The sequence below is a fragment of the Lepisma saccharinum genome, chromosome 3 (genome assembly GCF_977018435.1).
Source record: "Lepisma saccharinum chromosome 3, izLepSacc3.1, whole genome shotgun sequence".
In the NCBI taxonomy this organism is placed as follows: domain Eukaryota; kingdom Metazoa; phylum Arthropoda; class Insecta; order Zygentoma; family Lepismatidae; genus Lepisma; species Lepisma saccharinum.
In genome coordinates this window covers 119,060,999-119,074,006 of record NC_139231.1, presented here as the reverse complement: position 1 = coordinate 119,074,006, position 13,008 = coordinate 119,060,999, and the positions used below count along the sequence as shown (strand labels likewise).

Below are 13,008 nucleotides of genomic sequence, written 5' to 3'. Positions count from 1 at the left end.
TTGCAGAAGTGTGTCATTTACGTAACGGTTGATGCTAAATAATTCACACATTTTCTAAGGATTCTCTGGTATCCCCGTAGGGTGCATTAATCCGGCGTCTTAATTCTGTAAAGGCGGATGTGCCTGGCTAAAATTTCGGAAAGACGAGAATGAAAGGACTAGTTAGGCTGGTAAGGAATACATGAAGCTTTATTGAAGCATGGAATTTATGAAGAACGTATTGTCAGGCACAGGCTGATTGCCTCCATGAGATAGGCGTGGAAGAATTTTCTTTGGAATTAAAAGCGAAAGTTTTAAATTCATAAAGTGAACATTCCAGCCATGCTTACCCTACTCACTTCCCCATTAATTATATATTTTTGCCACCTTTCGGTATATTTCATGTTCTTTATATATTTTTATGAAATCGGAGCCAAAGAGGGCTGTCCGGGTTCGATACCCGGTGGAGGTACAAGTGGTTCGGATCCCACTTTAAACTGTAGGTCCAGTCCCGATTAGCCTTACTGTGCATAAAGTGGACTTAAAACACCAAATCAATCAATCAATCAACCAAAGAGGGCTGTGCCCCCACCTGTAAAGAACCCCCATAAAATGATATGCTATTACTGTTGAGCTACCTGAACCACTAATCATAAAGAATTATTAGGATTAGAAATCCAAAATAAGAAATATACTTTAACAATTCAATAATACGAAAGAATTAAAATAATCATTGCCATGTGTGTGTACGTACGTATATGTTTGTATGAGACATTAAATTATTTTTGCAATTTACGTATATTCTATATTTATTATTTAGATGATGGGCCCGTTTTGGGTAGGTCGCAGGTTCAAGTCTCGAGACCATCTTGACGAATGTTGTTTCGGTTATTTTTGCTGCGTCACTCCGGGAGAATGATGAGATGGTAGCTTCAATGAAAACCATGGACGCTTTCTCCCACTTCCTTGGTCCATTGTTCTCTCACTTCCCCTCTGTAATAAGCATACTGTTTAAAACAACCTAACTGAATTCAACGAATTGTGTTGAATCTTTGAGTATCATAACTAAATTGTGGCTCCATTTTGCAGGTGGCGCTCTATGCATTGCAAGGCACATCCACAAACCTTTTTTTTTTCACCCTTTCTTACTCAGGTGCTTCATACTCTTCTTGGTTATAAGGCGTCTCTCTTCTAGAATTCACACTTAGAAGTTAAGGATCAATGGGGGAAGTTTACCAAAGTGCTGCATTGCGTGTGGCGAGTCCCTGGCAAAAGACAGTTTAAGTGCTTTGTAAGCGCTTGCGTTGACAGGTGCATAATGAATGCAAAGCTAACATAACTCTCTTCAAGTTGGCGGTGTGGTGACTCTGCCACCACACCCAATGTTAGAGTGATTATTTTCGCAACATCTGTGGCTGTACTGCGTTTGCAGCTTGAGGGCGAGTTACAATCCTCGAAGTCCTGACTGTGGAACCTAGTGAATCGCTGACGTCATCCCAACTCAGCACCTACAGCTTACATCTTTATCATGCTGTGAACTGTTGCTAGGCTCGCTAGCCGTCTTGCATAGACAGACGTTGGAAAAATAATCTTACCACACCTTTTCTTCTCTTTCGCTACTAGCTTCTGTACTTGATCAGGCGACAAAGGTGGCAAGGCGGTGTACCTCAATTCAAATCTATCATAAATTAACGTAACATAACATTTCGGTTTATATTTGTAGGTATTATCAAGAGGCGAATTTAAATGAAAACTATTCATCGACTAACATAGTATCCAGCGGCGGCGAATAGAGGGAAAGGGGGGGGGCAAGTCCCCACATTTTGTCACTTTTGCCCCAGAACTACGCTAAACTTTATCTAACAATAGAAGGTAAACTGTCCTTGCCCATCTCCCACTTTTAGCACCTTGCCCCCCTATTTTTGGAACCCAATCGCAGCGTATGGCTTTCAAGAAGAAATTGTAGTTTCTTGGACAGCAGACTATAATTTGAATGAACGCTTTAGGTGCTTTTATTCACTCCGGTTTCCTGATCGAAAGTTCCACTTCTATAGGTCCTCATATCTAAAGCCAGTCTCACACGGTGGTTAAGTAGGTACTCACTTCGTGACCCACCTCCGACTCGAAACTACCATAAGATTTTTTACCTATTCAGTTCGCGAAGGGAGCAAAAGGGGTCACACACGATCCTTAAAATCGCATCTTTAAAAATGGCGACTGCACAAACACGGTATATCACTTCGCAAGTTTAGATGCTAATAACTGCTGAAAATTTGGGAAAATAATGTTTTCTCTTAAAATAATGAGAGAATAATTTTGGCACTGTTTAAAAATGTAGCACATGTAACCAACCCGTGGCAGTGAATGTGAGTGTATAACATATGTTGATATACCACTTTACGGACACACTAGCATTTCGGCTAGCTTTTGCGATTACGATGTATAACATATACGTACAGCATGAAAGGCACGTCGAGTTACACCATCTATGAGATTGCACGGTGTTTACATTTCAAACAAATAAAGTATTATTTCATACGTGTACAGTAAACCTTGTAAAGTATGTATTTAAGCAGGGCCATTGCTTTGTACCTAATAACGATTTACGCGAGACGTTATTCCTCTCGGTTGAATAGTTATCGGCTTTTAAAAATGTGAAGTGATACATTGTTTACATCTCACGCAGCCGCCATTACAACTGCACTCGTGACCTAGAGGTCGCTTCTGATTGGCTACGCTACGAAAAATGCTACGGTCTATTGCCTTTCTTCTTCTTCTACTTCCTACTTTAGCTGCAAGTGTGTTCCTCAATTCTGATTGGTAGTTATATGGTATTACCGATGGATTTATAGACTGTTTCTAATTCTGTCGGGAACTAAATAAGAGAAAGCTCTCACGCGATCGTTAAGTAACGAAGCTAGAAGTCGATGGCGATGTGAGGACGTACCTAACTGCCGTGTGAGACTGGCTTAAGGGCGAAATGAAAGAGTCTATTGCTACGGAAAACGACCTCACGTGCTATGGTTGTTGCCAAATGTTGTAGGGGAGTGCCCGACCTCGTACTTATGGCGGAAAGCGACATTCACTGAACTTAGGCTGTAATAGAAATATTAAAAATCGTTGATCTGTGGATTATACAGCATTAAGGCTCCACTGGATTTTTGGCCTGCGCCAGCGAAGCCGTTTTCGTAAATTCCTCTGTATTCGAAAACCGCCATGATATTCGAAATTGTGAAAACTTCCATCTGTTTACAATTCCTTCTGGAGCATTCGCATTACGTTTGGCTTTATTTCGCGGTTTAGGTATCTGTGATGGAAAGTAAGTTTACGTAGCCACGAAACTATTGCAAAAATCTAGCCAACAGCGAGAGCAAACCGCACGAAGATGCAGGTGCATGCTCTAGAAGGAATTCTAAGCAGATGCAATTTTTCAGAATTTGGAACATCGTAGCGATTTTTCGAAAGAAAAGTAATTTTCGAAAATAGCTTCGGTGGCCTAGGGCAAAGGCCCAGTCAAGCCTAAATGGCTACGACCAGCTCCTACGTTTCAACTCTCAGTAATGTCCGTACAGTTTTCTTACGGGCAGAACGTCGCCGAGTCCTGTTTGTAATTAACCGGTAAGTGTATCTTTGCAAGGGAAGCTTGATACGGTAGGAACATGCACAAAAGCTGTACTGTAGACAGCATCTTGATCTGGCAAATGGGAGCAGCGAGTGGAAGGAGTTTCAGTACTATGTTTCGTTCATGACTCGCATTGAAGCTGCGAATAAGATTTTGCTATGTCAGTTTTGAACATAAAGTGGTTTTTGGCTGATTGACTGTGTCTTTTTGTGTAGCCAGGACACAGGTTCTTGTAGTCACTCCTGAACTGACCCTATGCATCTTTAATAATGACCGCGTCAGCACCACTGCAACCTTCTGTCTTGCTAATGTTTATTTATTGCTTTTTAATTCCTATGCAATTCGTTTGCCGGTACACTGCTCTGCTACCTTAAGTAATCCAAGAAATACGTTACCATTGTTGAACTGCAGTTCAGAAAGCGATATTTCACAATGTCCAGACAGCTCACGAAATGCCTGAAATAGCCAGATTCTTGGTAGATCACGGAATTAAAATGAAATAATTTATTGATTAGTGACTATTCGCCTCCCATTTCGTCCCTTTGAAATTTTACTCTTTCACATCTGATTGATTAGGGTGCGCAATATTTGTAATTAAACTTTGATTGAGGAGTTTAAACACTGTTTTTTTTTTATTCAGGATCAAGATTCATTCAAGATAAATCAAGTTGAAGTCTTTAATTATCGGTTTCTGTGATTTTTAATCTTCCTTCTCCAAATGTAAGACCCATTGTAATTAATAAGCTGGATACACCCGATCAAAGACGTTGCCACAGTGGGATCGTTTACTATGACTAATATCTGGAAACATTAGTAGACATTATTTATGCAGAGGTTACTCGCTCGTATTCATTCATGGAGAGCCTTAAGGGCATGAGAGACAGTCTCCTCCCGGGTTTTCCCTCCGAGTCAGTGTTGCCAACTTAGCTATATTGGAGCCAGATCTGACTTATTCGTTCGTACACTCGTTTGCCTGTCAACTGGGGCGCCCGCCCCCGTGCCTCACTATGATACCAATTATCATCACTGGTTCCTGCCCATATAGACCAACTTTTGCCATGATTATACATTTTGTACGTGACGTGATATTGTTATATTGGCTGCGTCGCCCCATCCCTTCTTATATCCACAGCTACTTTTTTATAGCGCCGTGTTGACGTGAAATTGGCATAATATTGTTATAAGGGAATCCTTTATTTTCGATTTCGTACGACCATGAGATGGGTGATACCGCCGGATCTAGATGGTGAAAACTAAGAATAAATTGTTCTCAATTTAGAGTTAACGGTAATAGCAGCGCCCCACCCCTTTGACAACTAACATTACTCTAGGAAACACTTCGTAAATGTAGCTCCTTGAAAGTCAGTTTTAACTCCATGTAAGGTGAAATTTAGCTCTTTTATGCGCACCAGGTTTGGCAACACTGCCAGGAGGCGAGGAGAAATGCATTGGGCTTACGGGAGTATTTTTTGATTTGTTATCTTGGGAAATCAAACTCCCGATGGAAAAGAAAATGATATCAACGGGAAGAGGACAGTTTGAAGAAGTGATTGCCCAGCAGAAAAGTCGAAACTCCCATTTGATTAGCCGTAACTTGATGTTGAAGTTGATTCCTCATAAGGAATACATGGAATTACGAAAATTCTTATTCGTCATATTTTTTACAGGTCGTATCTAGCTTAATAATAAACTTTGAAAAACGCTTCGACCTGCCACATGTGGAGAAATTCATGCTCTCTTGTACCCCCACGTTTTTCATCAGTAGCATTGCCCATTCCGACGATATTCAAATAAATGCACACATAGTGCGTAACTGTATCTTCTCGCCTTAACACTGAGTTTTATGTTAAATCTTTCCAGGTCTAATAGTTGGCATCTTTGGCGGGTGGAAAAGATGGTCGTAGCATAGTATATACCTTGCCGTCGAGTATGTGTGAGACTTTTCACATCCCGTATATTGCACGGTGTCATGTTTATAGCTTATCGCGGAGGAAATAATATCATTAAACATCACGAGAAAGTTGGGAAAATATTTCATGAGCAAACTTCAAACAAACAAGGTTTCTCGTATTTGTTCAGCAAATAACCCAAACCTCCGTGCGTATGTTGAACTTCCTGCTTTTACAAAGTATGCAACGTTAAACGACACAAGCTACGTAGTCACGTGTTGTTCAGGGAGTTGTGACGATCAGCATAAGGGATGATCGTATAGAATTGAAGAAAGGAGACTTACAAAGAATACCCGTCCCAAGGCCGGGATTCGAATCGGGAACTTCAGCTTACGTGGAGTGGCCAGCATGACAGGCAAGAGGCCCCATGTTCGAACCCTGGTCAGGGCATGAATGTATTAAATATCACTGAGATAAGCAAGTGATACCTAAATACTAATTCACATATGGATATTTGGAGAATTGAATAAAAAAAAATATGCATCTCAGCAACTTTAATAGGAATGAAAGTAGGTAAATAGAGTAAATGCATATTTTAAAAAAATAGCGTGACTATAGTTTAGTACGGTCGGGAGGAAATTGTCATTTTTATATAATGATTAAAAACACCGTAATATGTGCGTATATTCCTTCTTGACACACAAATCACGTAATGGTTAGAATGAAGGTTGTTGCAAGGTAGTTTATCAGTAATTTCCTAACAATGCAAATTTATTCCTGATGAGGCAATGTACGGGCGATACTGCTGAAAAGTGCCACAGGGAATTGTTAATCGCTAAAGGAAGTTCATTACCAATTTAAGCGTAATTTAGTCGAGAATTTCCCCTCTCTCATTTACAATGCTTTTTTATGTCAAACTCCGTCGAAAGTATTCAATGCATCATCAGAAAAGCACTTGTTGATTTATGTTCCAGTGGTTGAAGGTAAGGTAAACTTCAAGAAATAGTTGTGTGGATGTGGCTGAAGAAACCTTCAGTGCTTCACATTAAACCCCCACGCGGCCTTTCATTGGGTGACGCAAGGTCAGTGCATTGCATCCCATTGCAGGAGTCCGCTTCTATTGCTTTCAAGTAGATCCCCAAGTGTCCTCGCGATGCTGGGAGACCATCAAAATATTCGAGCTCACACCGCGAATCGAACCCGTCACCGCTTGCACTAACCATTCGGCTAAGCAGAAGTTCGCAACAACAGTCTATATCTCTGTCTATTGACAGTGTACACTATGTGAAGAAATGTAAAGTGGAAGCCTAGGTATGTAAGTGGAATAGAATAAGTCTAAATTTAAAGCTAAGTTATTTTAGAACATCGACTTCATTGTATTCTCAAGTTTGAAGCACTTCCTTCGGAATACCACAAACGAAATAAACTTCCCTTGATAGATCCACCATTGTGTTCTTTCTAATTTTATTTTTCGCAATACTTGACGTTGAAGAATTCAAAATTCAAGTCAATATGATTATCTTCAGCTGGACTTGATGAAAACCACATTTGAAAGAAACTTGCAGTAGCAGTAGAATTGGATCCCTTCAGCATTTGCGACGAAAGTTAACGGTAAAATTCAGATTTTAAAATGATATAGAGCAGTGAAAAATCTCAAGTTGATTTGTGCTCGCTTCCGGTGCCTAACTCCTGCAGGCAGGCAACCTGAATGTACAACAAATTGGCACGTTGCATAATTTGCAGGGGTTTAGGCAGAGCGAATTAACGGGGGGATTTCTCCCTCATAAAAATGTTATCCCGGCAAAATAAAATTATTGTTATCTCCCTTAAATAAAATGGAATTGAAAGCATTTAGTATACCATTTCTTAACCATGTAAAAAACAACTAAGAAATCATTTGTGTCCATTAATTGTGTCTGCCGAAAAGTTTGCACCGTTGTGAGTTAAAGATGGACACCATTCTGCAACCGACCAATTTCACAGTGGTTTTTGCCACTTAAGTTTCCATGGCATAGTGTTGATATTTTACATGCGTTAAAGTGTTCACAAGATACGTATAGGTAGGTTGGATGAATGCCAAGTTTGAACTTTGCAAAAGAAATTTGCTCGATAGCTCTTTTTATGTATTAGCTTCGGTTTTCTTAAAATATAAACATACTGTTTCCAAATTAACGAGTGAATTTTGTCATAAGATTTAATGACCTAGGTTAGAACCAATGTTCTATGGTATTTAGAATCGCAAGGCAATAGTTTAGTTGACTGACTTGTAACACAAATTTGCATACACCACTAAAAAATAAAAATAAAATAAAAACCTACTTCCCAAAATGATATCACAAATACACCAATGAGTGGGCATCCCCCGCACTGCAAAAAGCTTAGTTCGCACAGTGGGTTTAGGTCAAGAACAGTGAAATTTCCCTTTCGTATTTCAATTTAGTATTCGAGACTAAAGATCTGGTTACATTAGCAGAAGAAAGTCACACAGAAAATATTGTAACGTGTCGCGTGCCTCTTCTATTTCCAGCTGTAGGTGTCTTTTATGCAGCTAATATTCATTTGTTTTTCTTTTCACGCTTGTAAACTTGAACATAAATATTTTCTCCTTCACAAAAAGGAAGAGCAAAATAACCGATTGCACGAAATAAATAGGTATAAAATATAATTTGAATTGCAACTTTGTCAATTACGCAATAACTTTGTTACCTCGTAACGAAGGCGTTTTGGGTTCGACACTCTGTGGAGATACGCAGTGAATTGAATCCCACATTAAACTGTAGGTCCAGTCCCGAATAGCCTATCTGTGCATAAAAGAACCTGACGGTATGAAGACAGAGGTCCCCGATTTGAACCCTGGTAGGGCGTGGATAATATCACTGCGTTTATCCCAACACCCATTCCATCAGTCCATTCCCATCGTCGAGATTAACCCAAGAGGTAGAAAAGCGACGTTAAGATGGAAATTACTTGTGTGTTAAGTAGCGTGCACAGTCGAAAATTGTGACCTCATTTAGCAGCCAAAAGGGCGTCATATTAGAAGATTTCGTTCAGTGTGCCACGGGCTTAAGTTTAATTCAAACTACCATAAAATACATCGCGATATTGTAAGTACAGGTCCCATTAGTACTTAGAGGAGAACACACTAAATCTCTTTCGTTTCACTTTGCATTGTTTCAAGAAACCAAGGCGTGCAGCAAGGAATTACCTTGTATAACGGTTCCCGAGCGTGACCGGCTTACAGCAACGATTATTTCGATCGTAGTCCGAGGGAAAGTATCGAGATTATCGCAGAGCGCTGCGGTCGCCGCTTGGCCGGTAAGCCTGCGGACCACGTCAGGAGTGCCGAAGCTCGCTATTGGCTGCTTCCGAAGGCGTTGGCGTGGGTGGCCTTTTTCCACTCATAGATTTATCAGATAGTGCAGCGAGCGCTCGATCTGTGCTCGGCATTGTGGCTCCGCAGTGATGACCATCATCCATCCTTTAAAGGTGTATCCCGCCAGTATGTACACTACATTTTTTTCCCTTCGGAATAACCTTTTTGCACATCTTGTGCACGTTAACTAAATTTTTGCGCACGCACGTAGTTAATGATGCACTTTTGAGCAACAAAATATATAATAAAAACAAGATGCAACATCTGAGCTGCAGTTAAATAAAGCACCAGAACATATGATAGCGTATTTCTCAAGTTTATTATTCACATGTTAAGCATTTAGAATTGAACAATCTGTAGGTCTAATTGAAAATGACCAATTCAAACTTGCAAAAGTAGTTTTTTTAAAATTCAACATTTCAAGCACGTTCTCGGGCTTAAAAAGAAAGGGAAGAAAACATACATCATCCGTTTGCAGTCACGTTTTATCAGATAATATAATGTGCGATGAAAGGAGACATGAGTGTATAATTCTAATTCAGTATTAAAATGTACGTTTGTGAAGTTGCTCCGCCCCCTTCTATGACACACACACTGCAGCCAGTTGAGTTAGAAGTCCTGCAATGGTTTCTTGTACCACATACTTGGATTTCATTAACGTTTGTTCGGTCGACCTCGCTACCTTTCTCTCTCTCTCTCTCTCTCTCTCTCTCTCTCTCTCTCTCTCCATTCTTCAATAAAGTAGGTTTTTTTAAAAAATCTACTTTAAGAAGCTTGAAAATGATTTTATTATTATATACAGTGAATATGTATAACTCATGCTGTGCATCAAATTCTTTGAGTGTACCAGTGATGGCAGTTGCTATTTTGTACCGATCTGTGCTGCAGATTTTGTTTTATTGTTTTCGTTTGTAATATCGACGTGTAAAAAAATCAAATTGTAATCTTTAGCCCGCAACCTTACAAACAAGCAACAGAAATTCCTCAGAAATGATCCCAAGGAGGTAACTTCGTACAGGTAAAATAGGTAAACGCGAAAAATGTTTATACCTATTTTCGAATAATACAGGACTATTTAAACGGACACTTCAGTTGGCTATCCCCGCACTTCTCCATGCACACCAGCATTTTTTTTATGTTTCTTATATGTCTTCATTATGTTCTTATTGTTACACAGAGGATAAAGAAGGTTCTAAATCCGAGGGCTGTTCTGTTCGCTTGCCAACAAAGGTCGACTATCAGAAGCAATGCATTGTTCCTAATTTGTTCCTTGTCATCGATATCAAACTTGGTGTAGTTCAGAACTGCATTATCTTTAAGAAACGAAGCGTAATTAAAGAGATGAAATCGCTCTTTTCAAAGCCAGCTAACAATTTTTTAGTGTTCATTGGTGGAATTTGCATTTCTGAAATATGTTTTCGTAGCAGTAATTTGCAGACTTGATAGGTAAATTTGTATTTATTATTTTAATGTTCATTTTCTAAATTCTTCTTCGTGGTTATTTAACCAAAAGTTATTCATAGGCGGTGCATGTTATAGGTATAATGATTTTGGATATCCATCCGAATGTAGGCGCTATGAAGACTTTTTACCTTGATTGCTGATGTAGCCCATACCTAATAACCCAACCAAGTAGCAACGATATATTGGTAAGTGTGTTATATTGTGTTATTGAGCATCACAAAATAAATAACTTCACGCCAACTTCGTACTTCCCCATCCGGCTTTTTTTTTTTTACATGCTCTCTTCTAGTTCGCTTCATCTTCTTTTAAAACTTCTTACTCATTTAAAATTATTGTTATGATTAACATATCATTGTTATTATATTATTTATTAAAGTATGGATCACATAAATGATATATCATAAACAATAAATGAAATATGATCTCCCGCTGTCAAGAGGTATTATTTATTATAATCTCGATATGCCTTACATAGTGTTGTTCGTCCCTTCTGATCGACCTGTTAGGTCTACGCTGAAGTTGAGGAATGCCAGAAGTATTTGTCAGAAGAACGAATCTTCTTGAGAACAACTTTATTATTCACCAATCATTCATAAAACTCCCAACATATCTGGCACACAATGCAAGATTTGTCTTTTGAGTTTGTTGTGTCAATATGGAGGATAGGAATTTAAATTATTGTTGCAGATCCGTATTGAAACTACATATACGCGACTTGGCCATATTTGTTGCTCTATAAGTAACGGAACACACACAAAATAATACAACTGTCCGCTCGAACATTCTCGACAGCCGTGACGCTAGGTTAAAAATTCCATCAACTTTTTTTTTAGCATAAAATGACTCAAATTTAGATTAGACTTTCAAGCTAAGTCCTAGACTTCATTAAACGGGGCAAATAGTGTTTTTAAGTAATATCGACGGGACGACCGGGACATGAACCCTGAAACGGGACTGTCCCGGTCAGAGATGTCAATTGGAGAGGTCGAATGATGCTATTCAAAACACTCATTCGTAGTATTGTAGTATGTGGATGTGATGCATGGACTCTTACGGAACAAGCTGCTAACAAACTGGTCTCATTTGAGCGTAAAATCCTCCGAACGATCTTTGGCCCTGTTCATTCATGGAGAATTAGATATAATGACGAAATTTACAAACTTTATAAGGAAGTACCTCTCTCCATATACATAAGAATAAAGAGACTAAACTGGGCTAGCCATGTAGCTAGAATGGATGAGCACCGAATCCCGAAGAAGATGCTAGGGGGAAACATGGAGGAATAAGACCTGCAGGAAGACCAAGGATGAGATGGGAGGGTAGTATCGAGGAAGACGCAGACTCCATCCTTCACATCAGAAACTGGAGAAGAGCAGCCCAAGACAGGACGTTCTGGAGGAGGAAAGTTGGGGAGGCCATGGCCCGAAAACGAGCCCAAGCGCCATAGATAACAGATATAGGTCTACATACAGCAATGAGACATACATAGAAAAAGCTTTCAAATTTAAGTTCGAATATGTTATCTTGTCTGAAGATAGATAATTATTAAACATTGCAGTTGTGTGCACCGCATGCATTTTTAAAAACTGAATCATTAATATTACATTAATTATAGTTAACTATATAACAGCCTTTAAAACTTTAAAATGGTCATAGCCATTTTTTTTTTCGGTAGCTGGATGACAGTGGAAATTTAATCCAGGTACCCAATTTATACGACGCTGGGTGGGCGCCGGAGCAGCTTGAACATGTTGAAAAAATCCTGGTTCTCCCCGCCGGTTATCGAGCCCGAGCCTCTCGCATGGTAGTCAGGCGCGCTAATGACTGAGCTACCGCGGCTTGAAGAGTAGAAAGCTTGAATTAGAACTTATATATGCCATTTCAGAATTTGACTAACGCCAAACGAATACTTGGAATCGATTGGCTGAAAACCCATTTAATTCCTGCATATATATGTTAATGGCTCTGGGAATCAAATATGAGTTGTGCGGGAAATTTCTTCCCATACATGGAGAGTTTGTGTATGGAAGATGCATTCAAAACAGTTGGCACCAAACATCCATAAATCGTTCACTGAGAATGCAAATGCTCTATCTCCAAATTGTGAACAAATTGATTTTTTTGCCTGTGGCTCGTTTAGGATGCAGTTGGTTCTTTTCGCTATCATCTGTTGCCCACGTATAAGCAATATAATAAGATTTTGAGAGTATTTCTGATGCATCTCCAAAATTTCACATCTGTGAATACAAACTTTAAAGACCCTCCTGAAAAATTAACAAAATGAACTTTGAAAATTTGCAACGTCAGTGGATGAAATATATGTATAAAGGCACATTTATCGGTCATGCAGGAAGAGGTGTACAGTTTCGTACATTGTAGTGCCTCCAAATCGCCTTAACATGTGTTAAGTAGCTGTTATTGGTAAGATATTACTTTTCATGGACGCTTCACAATTCAAAGCATGGTAGGACCACATTGTGGTACTTGGCTAAATAAGTTGATTTATGCTATTGGAAAATTTGATTTGAAAACGTGCATGATTTTAAAACCTTGAAATGTGGTAACTTTGGTTTAGAGATTTTAACTAAGCCGGCCTCTGTGCTGGAGTGATCAACGTAACGCGGTACGTAGCCAGAAGCTAAGCTATGAGTGATTCATTGTGTTTGTCCCATCACCCATTT

The 13,008-nt window shown here is 39.3% G+C and overlaps 1 protein-coding gene across 15 annotated transcripts in view; it reads left to right on the top strand.

Moving 5' to 3' along the window:
• ATP8A (ATPase phospholipid transporting 8A1) overlaps nt 1-13,008 on the top strand; it is a 293,688-nt gene that overhangs the window by 123,226 nt on the left and 157,454 nt on the right. Inside the window, exon 1 of one of the 15 annotated variants that reach the window (XM_083119295.1) lies at nt 8,862-8,989. The exons of the other annotated variants lie outside the window; for them this stretch is intronic. Within the exon in view, the coding sequence (XP_082975421.1) occupies nt 8,953-8,989 (37 nt within the window). The 5' untranslated portion in view covers nt 8,862-8,952. Of the gene's footprint in view, nt 1-8,861; nt 8,990-13,008 lie in introns of those variants that run through there. 15 annotated transcript variants of the gene reach the window in all.